The 19,504-nt window shown below is 39.8% G+C and overlaps 1 protein-coding gene across 8 annotated transcripts in view; it reads left to right on the forward strand.

Moving 5' to 3' along the window:
• LOC134663889 (whirlin) overlaps window positions 1-19,504 on the forward strand; it is a 117,805-nt gene that overhangs the window by 27,184 nt on the left and 71,117 nt on the right. For 7 of the 8 annotated variants that reach the window (XM_063520416.1, XM_063520417.1, XM_063520420.1 and 4 more), the window contains exons 2-5: window positions 9,118-9,296; window positions 10,252-10,456; window positions 11,814-12,010; window positions 18,905-19,058. In XM_063520416.1, the coding sequence (XP_063376486.1) occupies window positions 9,138-9,296; window positions 10,252-10,456; window positions 11,814-12,010; window positions 18,905-19,058 (715 nt within the window). In that variant the 5' untranslated portion in view covers window positions 9,118-9,137. The remainder of the gene's footprint in view (window positions 1-9,117; window positions 9,297-10,251; window positions 10,457-11,813; window positions 12,011-18,904; window positions 19,059-19,504) is intronic. The other variant, XM_063520418.1, reaches the window with a different exon arrangement.

Consider the following 19,504-nt stretch of genomic DNA (forward strand, 5'->3'; position numbering starts at 1 on the left):
TTTCATGTCAACTTGGTAACAGGAAATATAAAACTTTCTTCAAAAACTTTTGCTGGTGGTTCAGAATCTGAAAATTTTAATAAGATTTAAACACATTTATTGCCAAAAACCCGCTGGGTGGCTTCATTTTGTATTAGAAATGGAGCGCTTGGCACTGAAATATACTCGAAATCATATAGGTACTATAAAATTAAGATCGCTATTAAGGTCATACGTAGGGTCTGTGCGGAAAGAAAAGAGTCGTAGGTATAATGTATGGGCTCCACTAAATTTCACGACTCTTCTCTTTCCGCACACTCTATTAGATAATGTTACTTAGCAGTAGGAGACGGAGACGCGGACTGAAGCGGACCATTATAATACATACCTATTTTAATATTTTAAGATTTATTATAGGTAATACTTTCATCATAGGTAATAAATATGTAGCCAAAAGTAGCCTGTATAATCGCGCCGTATACTTTGCTTCCTATTTTTTAACACGCAAAGTCATAATTTTAACTCGATTATTAATGATGTTTACGTAATTATCATATTTTGCAATTTTTGTCTTGAATACAATATATTTCAATTTATACATTGTTTACTAACATTGATGTGTTTATTATTTTCGTAACTATGGCAACGTCAAATCTTGTAGAATTAAGGTTGAGTCAGTAACAAAGTGACAAAATTGGTCTTAGAGCATTTAATAACTGGAGTGGCCATTGAGTGCTTACTGTTAGGATTTAGGATTAGGGTTCCAAGCAGGAAAGAAAAGCTTGTTTTAACACCATATAAGTAATGTTTATTAATCTCAAGCAAGACTACATAGTAATGGCATCTCATACGAGAAGAAAGAACACCTACATTTGTTTTATATTGACAACCGAATAAATCAAATATCATAGTCGTAGTAGTCTCGTAGGTATACTCTTTATTTTTTTGTTGACATTATTACTTACCCCTCTGCCGAAAAACTTGCACAATTGTGCAAACTTTTGAATGGACTGACATGGCTATTTGTACGTTACGTACAAATCATGTAGAAATAGCAATACATTTGACGTCCCCTCCCCCGCAAAAATCGGCAGACTGTTTTGTAAAGAAAATGACAGCGATGACATCTCCTTTCTAAATGCTCTTAGTGGATGGTAGAGGTAAGGAATACAATCTCCATGTAATTAATAATGAAAAAGTGTCCGTCAAAACCCTTAAGAGGGAAGTATACTACGTAATCGTCCATACAAAAAGAGAAAACGTTTTTCCACTTGTAAATACGAGTATCTTCCATTCTCCATGATTTTTAGTACGGTATTGATACAATGAAAAACTAGGTTTATGGGTTTTCTTTTTTTCGCTACTCTGGAGAGATTTAGAAAAATTATAATAGCTGACAGCGTGCCCAGTTTTTGCAAATATTCTCCCATAAAGGAGTTTTCTCTTAAGTCATAAAGGATTCTCCTTACCTCTACCCTCCATATTCACGGCTACCATAAGTATATGTAACATTACTTTCTGTGCATCTCACTTGCACTAATATGCGAGAGCGAGATGCATAGATAGTAAATTACGTAGACGTGAGAAAATGTGTCAATTTTGTTATTTAGTTCTTTAGGTGAATCCTAGAGGCGCTGTATAAACTCCGATATAACTCTTGCTCTGTTTTTTAGTATACTTAGAAAGGGACAGCATCGTTTGGAGTGGAGTGAAGTTAGGTACATAAGACCGTAAAGAAACGTAAAACGTGACTCACGGCACGTTTATTCACTGAAAGTAAGTGAAAAATACTCTGCCAACTGATGGTAGAGGCACTTATTACTTAATGTGTTTCGATTTACGCAGTGAAACTGTGATTACCGTAAAATGGGGTGAGTTGGGTGAAATTGGACTTTCAAACCTCGATAAAATTTTATTTTTACGTGTGAAAACTGAATGGTGTATATAATAAGTGGTTCGGACGTTTGTATTTTATTTTGGGTAGTTCCATTTCATAACTTTGACGATAAAGAGGAAAACCCACCTCACCCCGTAGTGCCTCGTATTTGGGGTGAGAGGGTTTTTCATACAAAGGTGATTTTGGAAGATTGTTGGATCGTTTTTTTTTTATTATGCGTATTACTATAGCCCCATTTTAAATTGGAATACATTATTTTTGTAGCAGTAGCCTTAAAATCCCTTCTCATCCCCCTCTCAAACCTTCTCTCCCCATTCATAGCCCAACTCTCCACGCGAAACCTACTCACCCCGTTTTACGGTATTCATTATATTAAATCAGTATGAAAAATATGCTTTGTTCAGAGTTAAGTTTAACCCCTTTCCAGGCCGTGACAATCTACGAGTACAAGGTTTTCTCAAAAAATCCAAATAAGTATATTCCATGTAATCCAGCTTTGATGATTCATTTGAAGACAAGTCACAATATACATCGTCATAATGTATGTTTTTAACTCTACAGTGCTTTTAAAAATAGTTTAATTTATATTAGCTCATTTATATTTGTAAACTCGCTTTGTATTTGTTTTCGCATCATCTTATTGATAAATCTACTGGAATTTCCTAGAGTCCTCACGACACAGGCTTGACCTAGTGTGAGGGCTACTGCTAATCAAATTGTAATATTTTAAGTGAAATTGTTTTGTTAAGCCTATGTGTCATCTATGCCTGGTAATGAAATAAATTTTTGTATTTGGGAAGAGTCTCATTTGAGTAAAAGCCGTCCTACATATAAAGCTAAATAAGCGAGACTATGCGGCCCGTATCTGTATACATACATTGCTTAGGTAATAGGAGCAGATGTGCTCCGTCTATAGTCAAATTACACATTTTTTATAATGATTGCTATATAAATGTCAATTTTTTAACAGCAGCATACGAAAGGTTAAAAGTTACTGTTTTTATCTAATAGGATCCTATCAAACATGGTGTAGAAATTGGCGTGGCGACGGAAAAGGTCCGGACGTGGCGGGGCGCAGTTCGTCGACGCCCGGAATCGCCCTAATGGTCGGAAGCTTGTTACGTGTTTAAATACTCATTTCTTCCCTCAGCTCATTTCACCATTAATCAGTTCATACATTACCAGCCATTACCATGATATATTACGCGAGCCACCAGAGTAACAATATGTAGGTAGCCTACCAGCATTCAATCGAAGTCAATGTAGCATTTGTATTGAAAGCGCCCAATTAATGTTTGTTTATGAAAGGATTTCGTTATGGTTTTCTTCTGGGGGATATCTGTGCTTATCGTGGTTCATTACGATAACTATACCTGTCTACTTATTATGCCTTTAACACTTCACTGATTTAAACTTTCACGATTTTTAAACACGTTTAAACACTTAATTATCAATTATCATCTACTTGTCTAGATAATTTGTAAATCGATTAATAACGTTTTTTTTATTATATCAGTACAATAAATTCATAAGTCCTTTTATTATACAGTACCTGAACTATAAACTTACTTATCAGTGCATTTTCTCAGCCAACTGAGTACCTAACTTTCATTGCAACTTGGCGCCGAAATGTGTCTTCGCTCGGATGGAGTCGTGGCGAAGTAACTTACATAAGTCTCAAACGAAGTTCCCTGATAAATTAGAACTTCATAAATATTCGAGATGATCGAATTCAAAGTTTCGTTTTGCCCTTAATTTGATTTTCTTATGAATCTTATGATTGTCACTCAAGTTGTACCCACACATTGACTTTTACAAAAAGGTTTTAACTTCTTAGGTTTCTATTGACTGTAAACAATTTCAAGTTAAGATCTAAGATCGCATTCCGCACTTCCGTAGCCTATCCCAACCTTAGATAAATTATCATCCTTTCTCAGATTTATAACCGTGACGGAGAGACGCTTGAATCTAGTGATTTATTTAGGATGATTAATTGTACATACTGTAGTATCGTATTACCTCTATAACTGGCGAACAGCGATAAATGCGAACGTTGTCATCCAAATAAAATAATTTGGCCAAGTCCGAGATAGCTCGAGGCATTTAGTGTTCCGTACGGCTACCATCAGTTTGGCATTGACATAAACGATATCGTGAACGTAATTTACTTCCTATAGGTATATCTCTTTCGCACTAATATGTCAGTACGAGCGAGATGCATAGAAAGTAAATTACGTTCACGCCCACGGTAGCGTTTATGTCAATGCCAAACTGATGGTAGCCGTACCGCTCGCATCGTTACATTTTACAGAGGTTGTTTGCCTGTTTTTAGGATACCGTATTCAACTACACACACAGAACAATAGTACAAAGTGTCTAAGTGCGAAGGCCGAAGGCCGAGCTTTAGCAAAATGTCATCGCTTTAGCACAGAGCAATAGTACAAGTATCTAAATGTGAAGGCCAAAGGCCGACCTCCGCGTAGCCCGAAGGCCCGAAGCGTCCAGGATGTCAGTGCTTTAACACAGAACAATAGTACAAGTGTCTAAATGCGAAAGCCGAAGGCCGAGCTCCGCGTGGGGCCGAAGGCCCGAAGCGTCCAGGATGTTAGTACTTAAACACAGAACAATAGTATAAGTATCTAAATGCGAAGGCCGAAGGCCGAGCTCCGCGTAGAGCCGAAGGCCCGAAGCGTCCAGGCTGTCAGTTCTGTGTTTAACCACTGACATATTGCAGGCGTCGGGCCTTCGGCCCTACGCGGAGCTCGGCTTCCGGCCTTTGCATTTAGACACTTGTATTAATTACCTGTGTTTAGAACTGACCTCCTGAATGCTTCGGGCTTTCGGCCCAATGCGACTTCAGCCTTTGGATCTTGCGACTTAGACACTTGTACTTAAAAATACTTGGAAAAGTTACGGGAGGCGCGCGTCTGTCGGACGCTTCGGATCTTCGAATCGCTCCTTCGGCCTTTGCATTTAGTTAGATTCTTGTACTATTGCTTTGTGTTTGAATACCGAAGTCGAGCATCTCGCGAATGCTTGATGTATTATAATAATTTAGAGTAAGGCCAAGCGCGCACCACGATTTTTTGTACTGCGATAATTTTGTCGCAGAAATGCAACGTGTGTGTTTATATGTTAGTGCGCGCATATGCGACAAAAAAATCGCAGCGATTTTTAAATTGTGATTTGTCACATTTTTCCGCGATTGTTCGCGACGCGATTGTCGCAAAGTGAATTGCAGCATGCGGAGTTGTATGGCCCCGCGCGCACTATGATAATAAAATCGCACCCCGGCCGGACCTCAGTCGGCATTTCGCTCTCCAAACCCCAACATCTCGGCACCTGCATCTCCAATGGAGTCTCAAAATGAGACGCTAGATGTTGACCATTTAATTATGGAATCACCTTTGTGTTATAAATGCTCAAAGTCATACAGCAATCGCATATTAAAGACACGTTTCATGACAAGCGACTGGTCGACTTTTTCATTTTCATCGCAGTGCGCGCAGTGAATTTTCTGCGATATATTACAGCGCGATTCTAAAATCCTGTCGCAAAAATTAATATCGTGGTGCGCGCTTGGCCTATAATACCTTAAAATATATACTCCTTCAATTTGAATTTAGAACTCATTATTATTTTTTATTTGATTTTGTTTCTAGTTCTATGCCATATATATAGACTTTAATATTATTTTTCTCAAAAATGGACGGCAAAGTCGACCTTGCCGTCTAGAAAATAGGTCGCGAAGCGCGTAGTTTATGGTCAGTCAAAAATTAAAAAGTTAAAAACATTGCAGTCTCGATTTTGGGACTGCAATGTTGCATACAAATTCCATTATTTGTCGAGTTCCAAACTTTTTAAAAGTTGAAATGGCCATATCAAATGAAGGCACAAGCCCATTAAACAGCCAAACAGATGATTAGTACCGCGACTATTTAGGTGTCTCAAATAGGTTGGCGTATTTTCGGCAGAAAAATACACTTATATTTTTTTATTAAAAAAAATAAAAAGGTGGCAAGGGCTTTTTTCTGTGAAAATATATACGTAAGAACGTTGCTTTTGTAAAATATTTCTATGATATTTATATTTCTTGCACGATTTTTGAGAAAAGCACTATATATGACTCGGCTGGAAGGCTACTTGCTGGCTTCGGATTCAATTAAACGGACTCCCAAGGTCGTCCGTTTAAAACGAATCCTCAGCCTGCAAGTAGCTACTTCCGAGCCTCGACAATAATGTACTATAGAACTGCTAAAAAACAAGATCGGCTTACTTTAAATATTTCGTCAATTTTACCTTTGTTTCTAAAAACTGTGATATTTAACTGTCATATACATACTATTAATGTCTTCCAAAATTATTTTCTCGTAACAGGACTGAGGGGCTACCGCGTAAACCGAAATTCGCAATTTGCGGGGATCTTTCTCTTTTACTCCAATAAAGGCGTAATTAGAGTGACAGAGAAAAATGCTCGCAATTTGCGAACTTCTATGTTCGTGGTTATAGCCCTGAATCTTGTTGCTCACCGATCCGTTCAAAAATATACATAAGTACTGAATATAATTAATAGATATTATAATTATACAATTAATACAGAAATGTAATGGTACTTAATGAAAAGGAATATTGTGTATATTGTTTCGACGAATCAGTCTATACTCTCAATAAAATCTATACATGAGGCCAAAGCTGTTCATAAAATATTAAATGACTTTATTATCTCTATACGCCTTACTAACTCTATGTGTCCTATTGTGGAAAAAAAAACACAACGACAGTCAAGAACGGAATTCTTAATTTGAATTTTTCAGATTTTTGAGATGCCTAGTCCATTGCTTGGAAAGCCCGTTCGAAATTGAAACTTATTTGCAAAATAATAAGGTCGTATTTTGTAGATCTCTCTCATACTTATAGTAGGCTATTGAGATAAAGTTAAATATCCCACAAAAATAAGCAAGCAGAATTAAACTTTGTGTCAAAGACATAAGTCATAAATTTAAATGCCAAAGTTTTAACTAAGGATGTTTCTCGCCTAATATGAATTGACCAGTGTAAGCATCAGTTAGCTAGCCCTAAGCAACCAAAGGTCAAGCTGCAGTTGAAAAACTAATAAAGATAAAGTTAAGCTGATAATTTTCCCGCCGTCTCCATGCTTCTTTAAGTTGGGTATTGACTGGTCAGCTGCCTGTTAGCTATAGTTTTCGCGAAAATCGCCAGGACAGAGGTGAAAATTTTTGTATGAAAACTTGCAACTTTAAATGCATTTTTTGACGAAACTATTGCAGTCTAAAATGAAGTCAAAATCAGTCCATCGACTCAATTTTTTGCAAGCTTTCTAATGGTACCCCACACGATTCTTACGAATGAAAAAAGTTTCAGCCTACCCCTCTCAACCCCCTAAATTTCCCCCTTTAATAAGAAATAAGCTGATTTGACTTATTCACAATATGAGTGGTGGTAATTGCTATAACTGTTCCAAATTTTAGGTATCTATGTCAAACGGTCTCTGAGAAAAACGTATTTAACTGATTTGCAAGACCGAAGTGATCCCATAAGTGTTCCGTAAACAAAGTTTTGTACGGAACACTAAAAATACAGTGAACCCTGCCCTATGGAAAGTTATAAAAATAATGTAGGTATATGTTCACGGAGCTTATGGGATCACTTCGGTCTTGGAAATCGGTTAAATGCATTTTTTTTTTCAACTATCCCGGTATATTAATATTAATAAATTTGTAGGCTTTGGGGGTGCTGTAGTTCCAGGCTACGGAGTTCAGCATAGCGCTATGAGCGTACCTGCTAGCTAGGCTGCAGTAAATCCGATGAAATGTCTCTAAATTGTTCGTAGTCACGACAATTTGGCTAATATAACTTGGCTGCGTTGGGCTTTAGAATTTAGACAATGGCGTGAGCCAGTCGCCTGCTTTCATTTGATTTGACCCGAGGCGCGTTGACACCGGCATTTGGCGTTTCAGCGGGCTTCAGCAGTTCAATGCTCTCATCAATAACACGGACGCTCCCAGGTGCCACAGACATGGTTTTAAAGTCGTGCTTTGGCGAAATTCAAGCCCTAACCATTTCTGCACCTTCTTTAATCACACTTTAGCAATAGTGGCTTTTTATGCCTATTTTTAAAGAAGAAAGATTACTTGACAAGAAATGCAAGCCTTTAATTCACATTAACGATTTTAGATAATTAGGTAAGTGGACAATCAGTAATTTTCAAAGCACTTTTTTGTTAAACCTTGTTTTGTTAAACCTTAATTGTTTATCATTAGACTGTGTACTAAATCCCAATAATAATTTATGTTTGGTTTTGCAATTATACCTACTACCGAACCGAAGGCTATTAAAAGAACATAAACCATGTAAAAACCAGTTGTATATTTTTCACCTTATTAAAACACAGCGTTAACGGCGCTAAATACAGGTGTGTTTTATCTAGACACGCGGCAGCGTGTCAAGCCAAGTTCAAGCAAAGGAACTGGCTAGCCAGCGCCAAGTGTAATATTACACGAACCACTTGGTGCCACTTTTGACCCTTCTATAACTCAAAACATCTTTAACGTAAACACATAAAACTACGTGTGTTTAATTATATCCATAAGGACATCTAGAAGCCCAAATTTCATGAAGCTAGCTCAAACGGTTATAAAGGTCAGGTCAAATCTAACCTGCTTTAAGATCTCGCATTTTTTTAAATAACAGCAATTGTTATAGGTATCCAATAAAGCAAAGAAATAGAGTTTAATACTTGTTTATAATGTTATTTTGTTCCTATAAATACATATTTGGATTTTGCATAGAACTTGGCACTCATTTAAATCTCCATTCTTTTTGCGGCGAACCCCACAGCCAAGCATAATTTTTGTATTGAACTTGGCTCTCCTTTTTTACATTTATGTTTTTGATGGGATTTATTAGACAGTTCATAGTTGAAACAAATGCAATATTAAATTCTACTTAACCGCCCTATGGATTTTTTTTCGAAATGTTTGAGAAGTTAGCGACCCTGCGGCACCTCATCTTAGGCGGAGTTGGCACTCGTTGATGGTTTTAGACGGTAGTCCTCCACTGATTAGTCCGTCAATCCCCCCCTTGTTCCCCCGGACCAGGTGGCATGCGTATTAAACGCATTTCCCCAACGTAAAAAAAGGTATCTTAGTGTTTGAGAAGTTTTAGCAGATCACAATAATTGCTCTGTTAAATGTATGTATAAATTGTATGTGTTGTTACAGTGTGTGCGGTGACCCCCGGCATGCGGTCGGGGGAGGGAGGCGAGGGCTCGGAGCTGGCGGAGTTCGGCGCGCGCTGGCCGTCGTACGGGCAGGGGCCCGGCTACGGCTGGACGGCGCGCTCCGCCACACCGCAGCACCCGCCGCAGCACCACCTGGCGCGCCACTCGCGCTCGCAGCAGGTACATCATGCTCTACACGCTGACCGTACGGACAGGGGCCCGGCTACGGCTGGACGGGGCGCTCCGCCACACCGCAGCACCCGCCGCAGCACCACCTGGCGCGCCACTCGCGCTCGCAGCAGGTACATCATGCTCTACACGCTGACCGTACGGGCAGGGGCCCGGCTACGGCTGGACGGCGCGCTCCGCCACACCGCAGCACCCGCCACAGCACCACCTGGCGCGCCACTCGCGCTCGCAGCAGGTACATCATGCTCTACACGCTGACCGTACGGGCAGGGGCCCGGCTACGGCTGGACGGCGCGCTCCGCCACACCGCAGCACCCGCAGCAGCACCACCTGGCGCGCCACTCGCGCTCGCAGCAGGTACCTACACAGTACCAACTTTACCATAAGGGCACACGAGGTGCGTGCTCAGGGCCCCCATCATCAGGGGGCCCCGAAGGACAGACAGTAATAACAATATATTTGATTATTACCCATAACAAATAGAAGATCATAGTAGAAAAATGTTAGTTTAATTCGCTTTCTTTACTTTCCAAAAGGGTCACAAATTCTTATGTGCCCAAGGGCCCCAGCATAGTTTAAGACGGCCCCGCAGGTACACCACGCTCTGCACGCTGACCGTACAGGTAGACCCGCGGTTACGACTCAGCACCACAAACAGGTGGTATCAAACAAGGAAAATGCATTTGAGTATTTTTCCAATAACTAACGATGATTAACTTTTGTAAGAAGTTACTAACCAAGGCGTTTTAAACACTGACTGCAGATCCGCACACCACTCCTGCAGTGTCCGAGATAGCGCTGAGTAAGCAGGCAGCTAATGTAAGTTTTAAGCTATGAGCTGCTTGCACACCAAAGCAGCGTTCGGATCCGCTTCACTATAATCGCATGGAAGGTGTGAGCTTTCTAACAGCTAACGGCGTGTGTTGTGATGTGTCAGTGGTTGCAGGACAACCGGCACACGAGCTACGAGGCGGAGGACGCGCGGGCGCGCGCGCGCGGCGGCGTGTACTACTCGCCGCCCGGCACCTCCTACACCATCGTGGAGCGCCCGGCCTCCTCGCACGGCCACCACGCCTCCTACTCGCAACACTACTCTGGGAAACTCACCCGGCAACCTTATCTTGGTTCTTCCACTATAGGCAATAGTGCAGGTAACTAGATTAACACTTTAATTACTATTTAAAACGGGGTATTTACCTACTATGTGTGGCGATGGTGTGTACGCTATTTGTTTACTTAGGAATGCAAAGCCAAAAATATATATATTTGTTTTAATGAGTTCCCGATATTTCGGCACGGTTGCAAATGCTATCTTAATATCAGATTAACAAATTACACAAATCTAACAAGCATATTCAGAACAAAAATGCCTGTGCCGCTCCACATTGGCACGAAACTACCTACTTATATATGGTAAATAAATGTCAAATTGTAGGCCTTTTTCTGACATGGCGCAAATGCGAGGGGGCAGAACACAACATTCAACCCCGCCGATCCTCGTTAATCAGCTTCTAAAACTAGTATCACAATGAATCCTTAGCGCAGTAAGGAAAAGTCCGTAGTAAACATTTTTACTGCCTACGGGTGCTACGCCTTAATAACGCGTAGCATTGTGTTCCGCTCTACAACAAAAATCATCGAGGTTGGAAACTACTGCAGTAACCTCTACGAATACATTCAATAGTCGTAAAACTTATCACATCAGTCTATTCTAGTAGTCAAAATAGTATTTTCCCCTTCTCGGGTGCGTCTTCCTCGTAAAGCGACGGTTCCAATGAGCCGTAAAATTTTACCACGTACGTAATAAACCCGACTTGACTGTTTTCTTCTAAGATTATGGAAATAAAATTGTATTTAATCAAGATGAAGTTTGAAAAGATCTTGGAGGAAGTCTTAGACCGCCGCATATTGCATAGTTGGTAGCGCTGTAGTTTCGATTGAATGGACCGCGCAACGGCCGTAATTGAGCGCCGGCCGGCAATTACGCGGCCGCTTTGAATAAGTTTCAAGTGCGCAGCGGGAATATTATCGTTGGACGGTAAGTAAAACTGTTAAAGTTGCCTGCTACTTGTATGTGAGTTATCTCTAAGTGTGCAGGAGACACTAGTAACTTTTTATGACTTGTTACGAATATTATTACACGGTTTTGGCATATTTTTCTCAAATAGCTTAATATGCCTAATGAAAATAGTAGTATTCAGTATGCCTAATAGATGTTGAATACTATGTTAATTAGAAAATACCTACGCGAGTTAATTATTGTTGTTTCGAAATGATGCAGTAATTTGTTTTCCATCAACGTGCTTTTTTAATCCCCTTCCAATAAGGTTCACGACCGATAAAGTTACATTGACAGTTAACAAATAATCACAATACGTTAAAAAATACGTTAATTTTACCGCTTTACCTGACCTAATCTGGGGGTCCTTAACTACCTCGTGATACGACGCCACTTCTCTTTGTTATGGCAAATAATAAGCAGTTTTTAACGTTAGTGGTTGTCTACAGCAGGTGCAACAAGTCTTCGCAACAGCACTTCTCACCTGAGCGCGGCGAACGGCAAGAAGCGGCCGATCTCGCCGGAGCAGGTGCTGCGCCTCTTCGGGCAGGGCGGCGCCGCGGCGCTCGGCAAGGCCCTTCCGCCGTCGCACCCACCCGCCCGCAGGCACTCGCCCGCCTCCAGCCCTAGCAGCACCACGCACCATGTGAGCAAGTAGATAACACTAAATAGTACAATGTGCTCATGCAGAAAGCTGCGAAGCTCGGAAAGACCCTGCCGCCCTATCAAAACGCCATTTGAACGAACCGTAGATAAGATGTAGATTCTGATTTAATTTGTTACTCACACGATTGGTGTGCGCAAGCAATCAGAGTCCTATCTCGCTCGGTGCGCGTGTGATGCCTAATACCACGACCCCAAGTCGTATAAAACAAGAGGAAAAGCTTAACAAATAGTTTAATCAGAATGAATTATCTTCCTAATGGTAATCATGTTGCTGCTGTGTTGCTGCTAAACTCGGGAGGAAAATCTTAGAACATTGATTGTCCTGTCCTGTGTCTTTGTATCTTTGGAAACAGGATACTGGAGGCGTTACGTTACTATACGAGTATAGCATCTATGGGGGCTATATTTTAGTTAAATATGTTACAATGTGGTTTAATGTTTGTTACATTACCTACGTTGTTGCTAGACTAATAGAAGATAACATTTTCCCACGTGGTATCTAAAACTTCAATCAATGTATTTTCTTTCTTCTTTTTTTTCTTTCAATCGATAGAAATGGCTTACCTATACCTCAAGGTTGCCAATACACTCGATGCACTCACGGAATGCATGAGGATTATAATCGACGTCAAGGCTAGTTTGCCTGTGTCGGTTAATGTATTAAACAATGGATCCTAAAATAGCCTGCGGGCAGCAGGGGTGAGGGGTGTCGCAGGTGTAAATAATTCTAGAATAAGGCCGCGCCAGTCGATACTGTTACTTTATTCATTACCACAGTGCTAGCCGTTTAGGGAGGAATGAAACGGTGGACATGACCACACTCAATAAAACATTTTTTACGTCCTTTTTCATGGAGCGGTGCGGCACGTTAAATTAATCCGATGTGTGGTTGGCAGGAACTTAAAGCGCACTTGATTTGTGACGTTTCTGTTATATTTCATAATATGCAAAATATAAGCACATTTTGAAGTGGTAGCGCATTAAACACTGTGTTGCAATAAATGTTCGTGAAGCTTATATACCTTAAAATGTTTAAATTATCGCATAATTATAAAATGTATAATTAAAAACTTTAATACCTACCTTCTTTAGGTACCTATACTTATGTCCTATAATTTCAACGGTAAATAATTATGAACAAAATATTTCCAAAAGCGGGTCGTTCATTATCCTCCGCTTTCTGTTATTAAAATTCCCGCACATTAAGGCATGTCCATCATATGCCACTGCCCGCGGCTGGTAATGGACAGTAACGTCATCATCATAGTCAGTCGACGGTCGGCGACGGCACATACACGCCGCTTTTCTAATACTTACAAACTCTTTAACTGCCTGTATTTAAAAAACGTGGACTACATTTTTTAATAATATGTATTGATTTTGAGCTTTTTATAAACTCGCATTCGTTTTATGCTTGTGTTAAAGTTAGCGTACCATTATTTTCAATTATTTCAGAGTCAATCAGTGCTCACCGGGCTTGTGAATATCTGTAATGAATTCTAGGAAAAGTACCTATCACCGTATAATATTTCACGTGGGTTATTTCTCACGCGTTAAGGCTGAATCACGATATTGATTCCTTGAAATTTTAAAACAAAACAAAATTTTACATACTTATAAAAGTAGCGTAGTTTTTATTGTTTCATATTATATGAAGTGTGCTTATTATACGTAAGCTTACCAAGATGGAGTGTTGAAATATTTAAGTAAGTGCGTGATGTTTTATACCGCTGTGCCGTTCCATCACGCAGTCTACCAAGTACCTCCAAATTGGATTCGTTCGAGCATTATGAGGTAATTTAGTTAACTGTCTCTCACAATAATTTATCAATTTTATGTTATTACTTTTTATATCGTAAAACGGGGTGAAAAGACACGATTTTCAAATTCAAGGACGATTTTCGCCAATAATCCAAATGATAAAAGTAAAAATTTTGATATCATTTTTTGAGTCTTGGTTAGTTCTTCAATTTTCCATTTGTGAAATAAACTTAAGCCTACCCAAATCAGAGAAAATCAAAGAAAACTACCTGTCTTCTCCATTTCCTTAAAACGGGGTCGATAGACACAAGAAAGGGGTGAATAGAAATATTAAGTTTTAGCTGTCATAGGCATCGAATTTGGTCATTATTATGTTGATACTCTATTGGCAAATGGTATATACTCGTATATCTGTTAAACAGCTATTTGACTCAAAATTATTTTTTCGTGTCTTTTAACCCACAAGGCGTGTCTTTACACCCCTTTCTTGTATCTAATCACCCCCTATGGCGTAACTACTCACCCCTATGCGTGTCCATTGACTCCTTTATCACGTAAAATTGCTTGTTATTAGTTTTTTGCAAATAAAATGCTTCATTATAGAGAAAAATTGCGATATTATTTATAATTTAGGTACTACAGATACTATATTACCAGGATAGCTAACTTTTACTTAGTTAATGTCAAAATATTTACCGCTAGAACAAAGTTCATACAGGCTTCATTTCTTACCTCAGCGAGACCTTACTTTAGAGTCAAAAAAATCAGGCAGGCAAGGCAGTTTGATTATGTTCCTTTGGTATCAATGTAGAGAATAAATAGTCTACTATATATGCATTCCAAATAATCTCATTTTAGAGATGTACGTTTTTAAATATAACAACTTGAAAGAAAATGTTCAAAATTTCTCTATTCACCCCGCGATTTCTGTTGACCCCGTTTTACGGTATTCGTTTCAAATTTCAAAATTACTATTAAAGTAATACCTGCATTACTTATGAATATGGTGAGCCTGACACTGAAAGTGTTAGCACCGTCATCGTCAAAGGCATTGATCGGTAAAAAAATACCTTACAAACGTCTGGCCTAGCTGGAACAAGGAAATGTCAAGTGTAAAATGTAGTTTGCATCTTTAGATATAAACGTAGCTAGGCTTACCAGATACAAATGTAGAATTTCCTGACATTGTTCCTGATTTCCGAATATTTTTCCTGACATTCATATTTATGACGACGACGGGGGAGGGTGGGGGGGTCTAACAGTCAGCTATTAAACAAGATGTTTTACCTACATTATTTTTAATCACAGAGGCAGAGGATACTTCTTATTATATTGTTATCTTTACAAATGCGAATATTAGACATGATTTCGATTTCTAAAACATCTGTGTATGTATGCTTGAGTAAAGATTTGTTAATTAATAATTACGAAGTTGTTTATACGACAACGGTTTCACTCACTTGAATTTTTAGTCGCTATTGGCGACATGTTTCGGGCCCGTCGCAATCGCGCGCGTCGCGTCGTCGGCGGGGGTTACGCAGCGTAAAGAACATGGATACCAGGAATTCAGCGGTGGCAGAGCACGCGTTCGATACAGGCGCGTCCCATTTCATTCGTTTCGATAGAGCGAGATTACTAGCACGGGAGAAATGTTTTGTGCCGCGTAAGATTCGCGAGGCGATTGAAATTGGACGCCGCCCTAATTTCAATCGAGACGGAGGCTGGATGTTGCCACCTGCATGGAAGCCTATAATACCTGGTATTAGGCGGGATGTGCGTTGTGACGATCGCGTGGACATAGTGAGTGCAGTGTGCTTGATGCCAGCCGATGCAGCCGCCCTACCAGACCTTGACCTGACAACTCCGGCTGCGGAGTGCACCGCGCCCCCCGCCCCCGCTCTGTCAGCGCGCGCGCAACGAGCGACGAGGCGGGCGGCGCGATCAGTGCACGAGTTGCAGCCGCCGCGAGCACTCGAGCCTGAGGAAGGACCCCCGACGGGCCCGAAACATGTCGCCAATAGCGACTAAAAATTCAAGTGAGTGAAACCGTTGTCGTATAAACAATTTAAAATATGTCTCACGAAAGTTTAATATCGATTAATTACGAAGTTATTGATAAGTTGAGAGGATTAAGTAATGTAATGAGATATCTCATTTACTATTTTTTTACAATGTTTTTGAATAAAAAAGTCTATCAAAAAAAAATCCTGACATTTTCGTGTTCCGTCCCCATTCCTGACAAAAGGCCGAAATTCCTGACATGTGAGGAAAATTCCTGTCATCTGGTAACCCTAAACGTAGCTGAGTTTTAAACGACTTACTAAAACTATACAAATTTTTACTTAAGTATTTAATATATATAATATACCAGCTTTATGCGTCTAAGCCTTCGACTAGTGCGTAGCTGACCACAATATTTTTTTACCAACCGCGTTATTTAAATGTAGACACTTCGTAGATTATTTGCGGGCTACGAACTAAAAAAACTGTCATTTCACTGTTGAAGGTATCGCATATGAAACTCAGGGTAAATATACATATATTAGATGCATTTGCATATTGAGTTAGATAAACGGACAAATACCCACTCGCCGCACGCTATCTTATCTGAGGGTTGCGCATGGAATTCGGTTTCTGGCGGACTGCCACGACCGGATTTTACGATAGTTAAGTAGGTGACCATAGTTCAAGTCAGCTGTAGAGCTAATTTAATAAAAACGTTGTTTGTCACGAGCTTGTCTGAAATAACAATTTTTTGTCATAAAATAATGCTACGAGTATTATTACAAGTGAAGCTTTGGGATTGTTATGATCTTTTTACTTATGGGGACATTTTGTTTGTATATTGGGGTATGTAAACGCCACAATAATCCTTTATTGTACAGTCATCAGCAATAGTATCTTACACAACTAGGGTCGCAAAAATATATGACGCGCTCTTATTGCGCTCCAAATAAGAACGGTCACATATTTTTGCGGCCCTAGTTGTGTAAGATACTATTGCTGATGACTGTACATTGACGTTGTTAATGTAAGCCAGATCCACTGCGAGTGATGTCAACTAATTGTCAAGTCAAACATTACTAAGATTTTTAAATTTTGCATAGCGCATCTGATCGCTCACGATAATATTATTATATTTGCTCTCCTTCCTTGACTCGAAACCATAGGGTGACTTGTATCTCTAACAGGATCGATAGTGATAATTGGATCATACTATTAGATCGTCTCGCGACACTTAGCTTACACTCTCGACAAGCCAATGTTAGTACGTATTAGGTATGTACCTTATCCCGCAATATATCATTATATACCTTATAAAACAAAGTCCCCAGCCGCGTCTTTCTGTCTGTACTATGTATGTATGTATGTTCGCGATAACCTCAAAAACTACTGCCGGCCTAGCCAAGGTTACAATCGCTATCGCTTCGACAGCGAAAAGCATGATGTCTCTCTATCACTCTTCCATATTAGTGTGACAGTGACAGTTGCGTTTCGATCGCTACGGAGCGTAAGCGATTGGCATCTTGGCTACGCGGCCAGATTGGATTTACATGCCGTTATCATATATCAATAGATTGAAGGGTCGCTAGTCGGTGGTTATATTATAAAGGGTCGTTCTAATTAAGTTAACTAACTACAAACACGCTCCATTAGTATAAAGTTGCGCATCTTATTAACTAGTTCAAGTTATCCCACTTCTGGAATAGATCTAAGTACTCTTACACAAAGCCTTGTTAACTATGCAACAGGATATCTCTTAGATAGCGTCTATATTGATAAATAATTCGTAGTTGCCACAACACCTACCGTTATTGCCCATAAAGAGGTATAGTAGCATAATACGAGGAGCTTCAAGTGCGGGGGTGAGCCGGAGCGTCACTGGAGTTTGTACAGCGTCTTTGAGATGCTAAACGCGCCCGAGAAGCATTGTTTGCAATAGATACTGGAGCTTTATTGCTTATGAACGCGAGCGCTGGCAATATCCAGCCTCTCTACATTGCTTGCTGCCACTCTGGAAAACAAATAAAATTGCCTTTAAAGTCCGTATAATGGATTTCATGTTGTTTGAAAAAGTACGCAGTAGCATAATGCGTGCATGAGTTATGTTTTCTATTATTAAACAGTGGCAAAAAAGTTTATGAGTTATAAACTTTTGTGCACTACATGCGGTGGGAAAGTATTGCAATGTTGCGGGTATCTCTAGGGGAGTTTAAAACAGAGCAGAAGTTGTTTCTCACTATATAGCAACTTTGAAATGAGGCCTATTTTTAAACATTTATAGATGGGGTTTGTTTTAACAAGGTGTTTTTTCATGAATTAAATTCGGTTTAAAAAAATATATATACAGATCTTTCCGCACAGACTCTACTAGTTCTACCTACTACTGACAAATTATGGATTTCCTATTTAATTATTTATTTATATTCAGAGTCCAATTCAGATCTAACAACTTATTATGGTTTTGAGCTTATTTTGATAAGTATGGCTGGTGCATACGAAATTAAGTAAAAGTCGATCGTGAGATGCGAGCCAATTACCAGGACGGCCATTAGCGTCGTATCAAAACCAGCTAAAGCCGTAACAGTTGTTAAAACTAAATCGGTTTTCTATAAGTCTGTATCTTTAGGTAAATATTTAAATAAAAGTAAACAAGCAATTTGTACATTTTCAGGTAGTTATAACATTTATTGGTTAACCGACCAATTACAAAACCGCTTGGATCAGTCACTGAACGCCCTGACTTTAACCTACATTATTTGATCTTGTAATGTTTTCATCTACCCTCAACTGGCTTAACGAACCATTTGGGGGTAGATTTTGTTTACTTTAATTTAAATACCTAAAGAGTAAGTATAGACTGTGCAGTAGTAAAAAAAAAACAACGGGTTGCACTCCGGGAATGCCGGCAGAAGTGAAAATTCAATGACATTGTAACAGTTTTTCGATCAGGTCACGTGTCCGTCTTACGAATTTTCAATCTGTCGAATCTGTCGGTCACGTGACCTGTCGCGAGTTTAACGTTTTTTCTCCACCTCAAAAAGTGCACAGCGCCGCTAAAGAAGTTTTCACTTCAAAATGTAATAGCGTGTATTTGTGTATGTGTGTAAAGGCGATATATCGGGGCGGCGAGCGGGAGCGGCCGTACTCGTCGGGCGGCGCGCCGGCGCACCCGCCGGAGCCGACCACGCGCACGGTCACCATGAGCCGGGACCCCGCCGACTCCCACGGCTTCGGCATTTGCGTCAAAGGTGGGAAGGAGGCAGGTGAGACACCCACAATGCCAGACTTATACCTTTGATCATGATCACAAGACACCGCTTTTAGATTCACCTATAGATATCGAACCACATGAAATCAATTGAAATACGAGTAGAGGTAATTTGTAAATAATTTGAAATCTAATAGATTTGACTCATGATTATGGCACCGCATTTAGGTCCATATGTAGGTTACACTTGTAAGTAACTAATATAGATATCGAATACGTAATTATTGTCATTGTATGTAATGTAACACACACTTGTAGCACAGTAGGTAGAGTAAAACATTTAGTAAAGTAAAAGTAAAGGAAAAGAAAAGTAGATATTTTGACTACGACCACACGACACCGCTTTTATACGTCAGGTCTAATTCAATCAGATAACTTACACGTAGCCCGCATAAGTAGAAATATTCGAATCGGACCACGTTAAGTTTTCATGCCCAGTGC

Source organism: Cydia fagiglandana, chromosome 4 (assembly GCF_963556715.1).
Source record: "Cydia fagiglandana chromosome 4, ilCydFagi1.1, whole genome shotgun sequence".
Classification (NCBI taxonomy): Eukaryota; Metazoa; Arthropoda; class Insecta; order Lepidoptera; family Tortricidae; genus Cydia; species Cydia fagiglandana.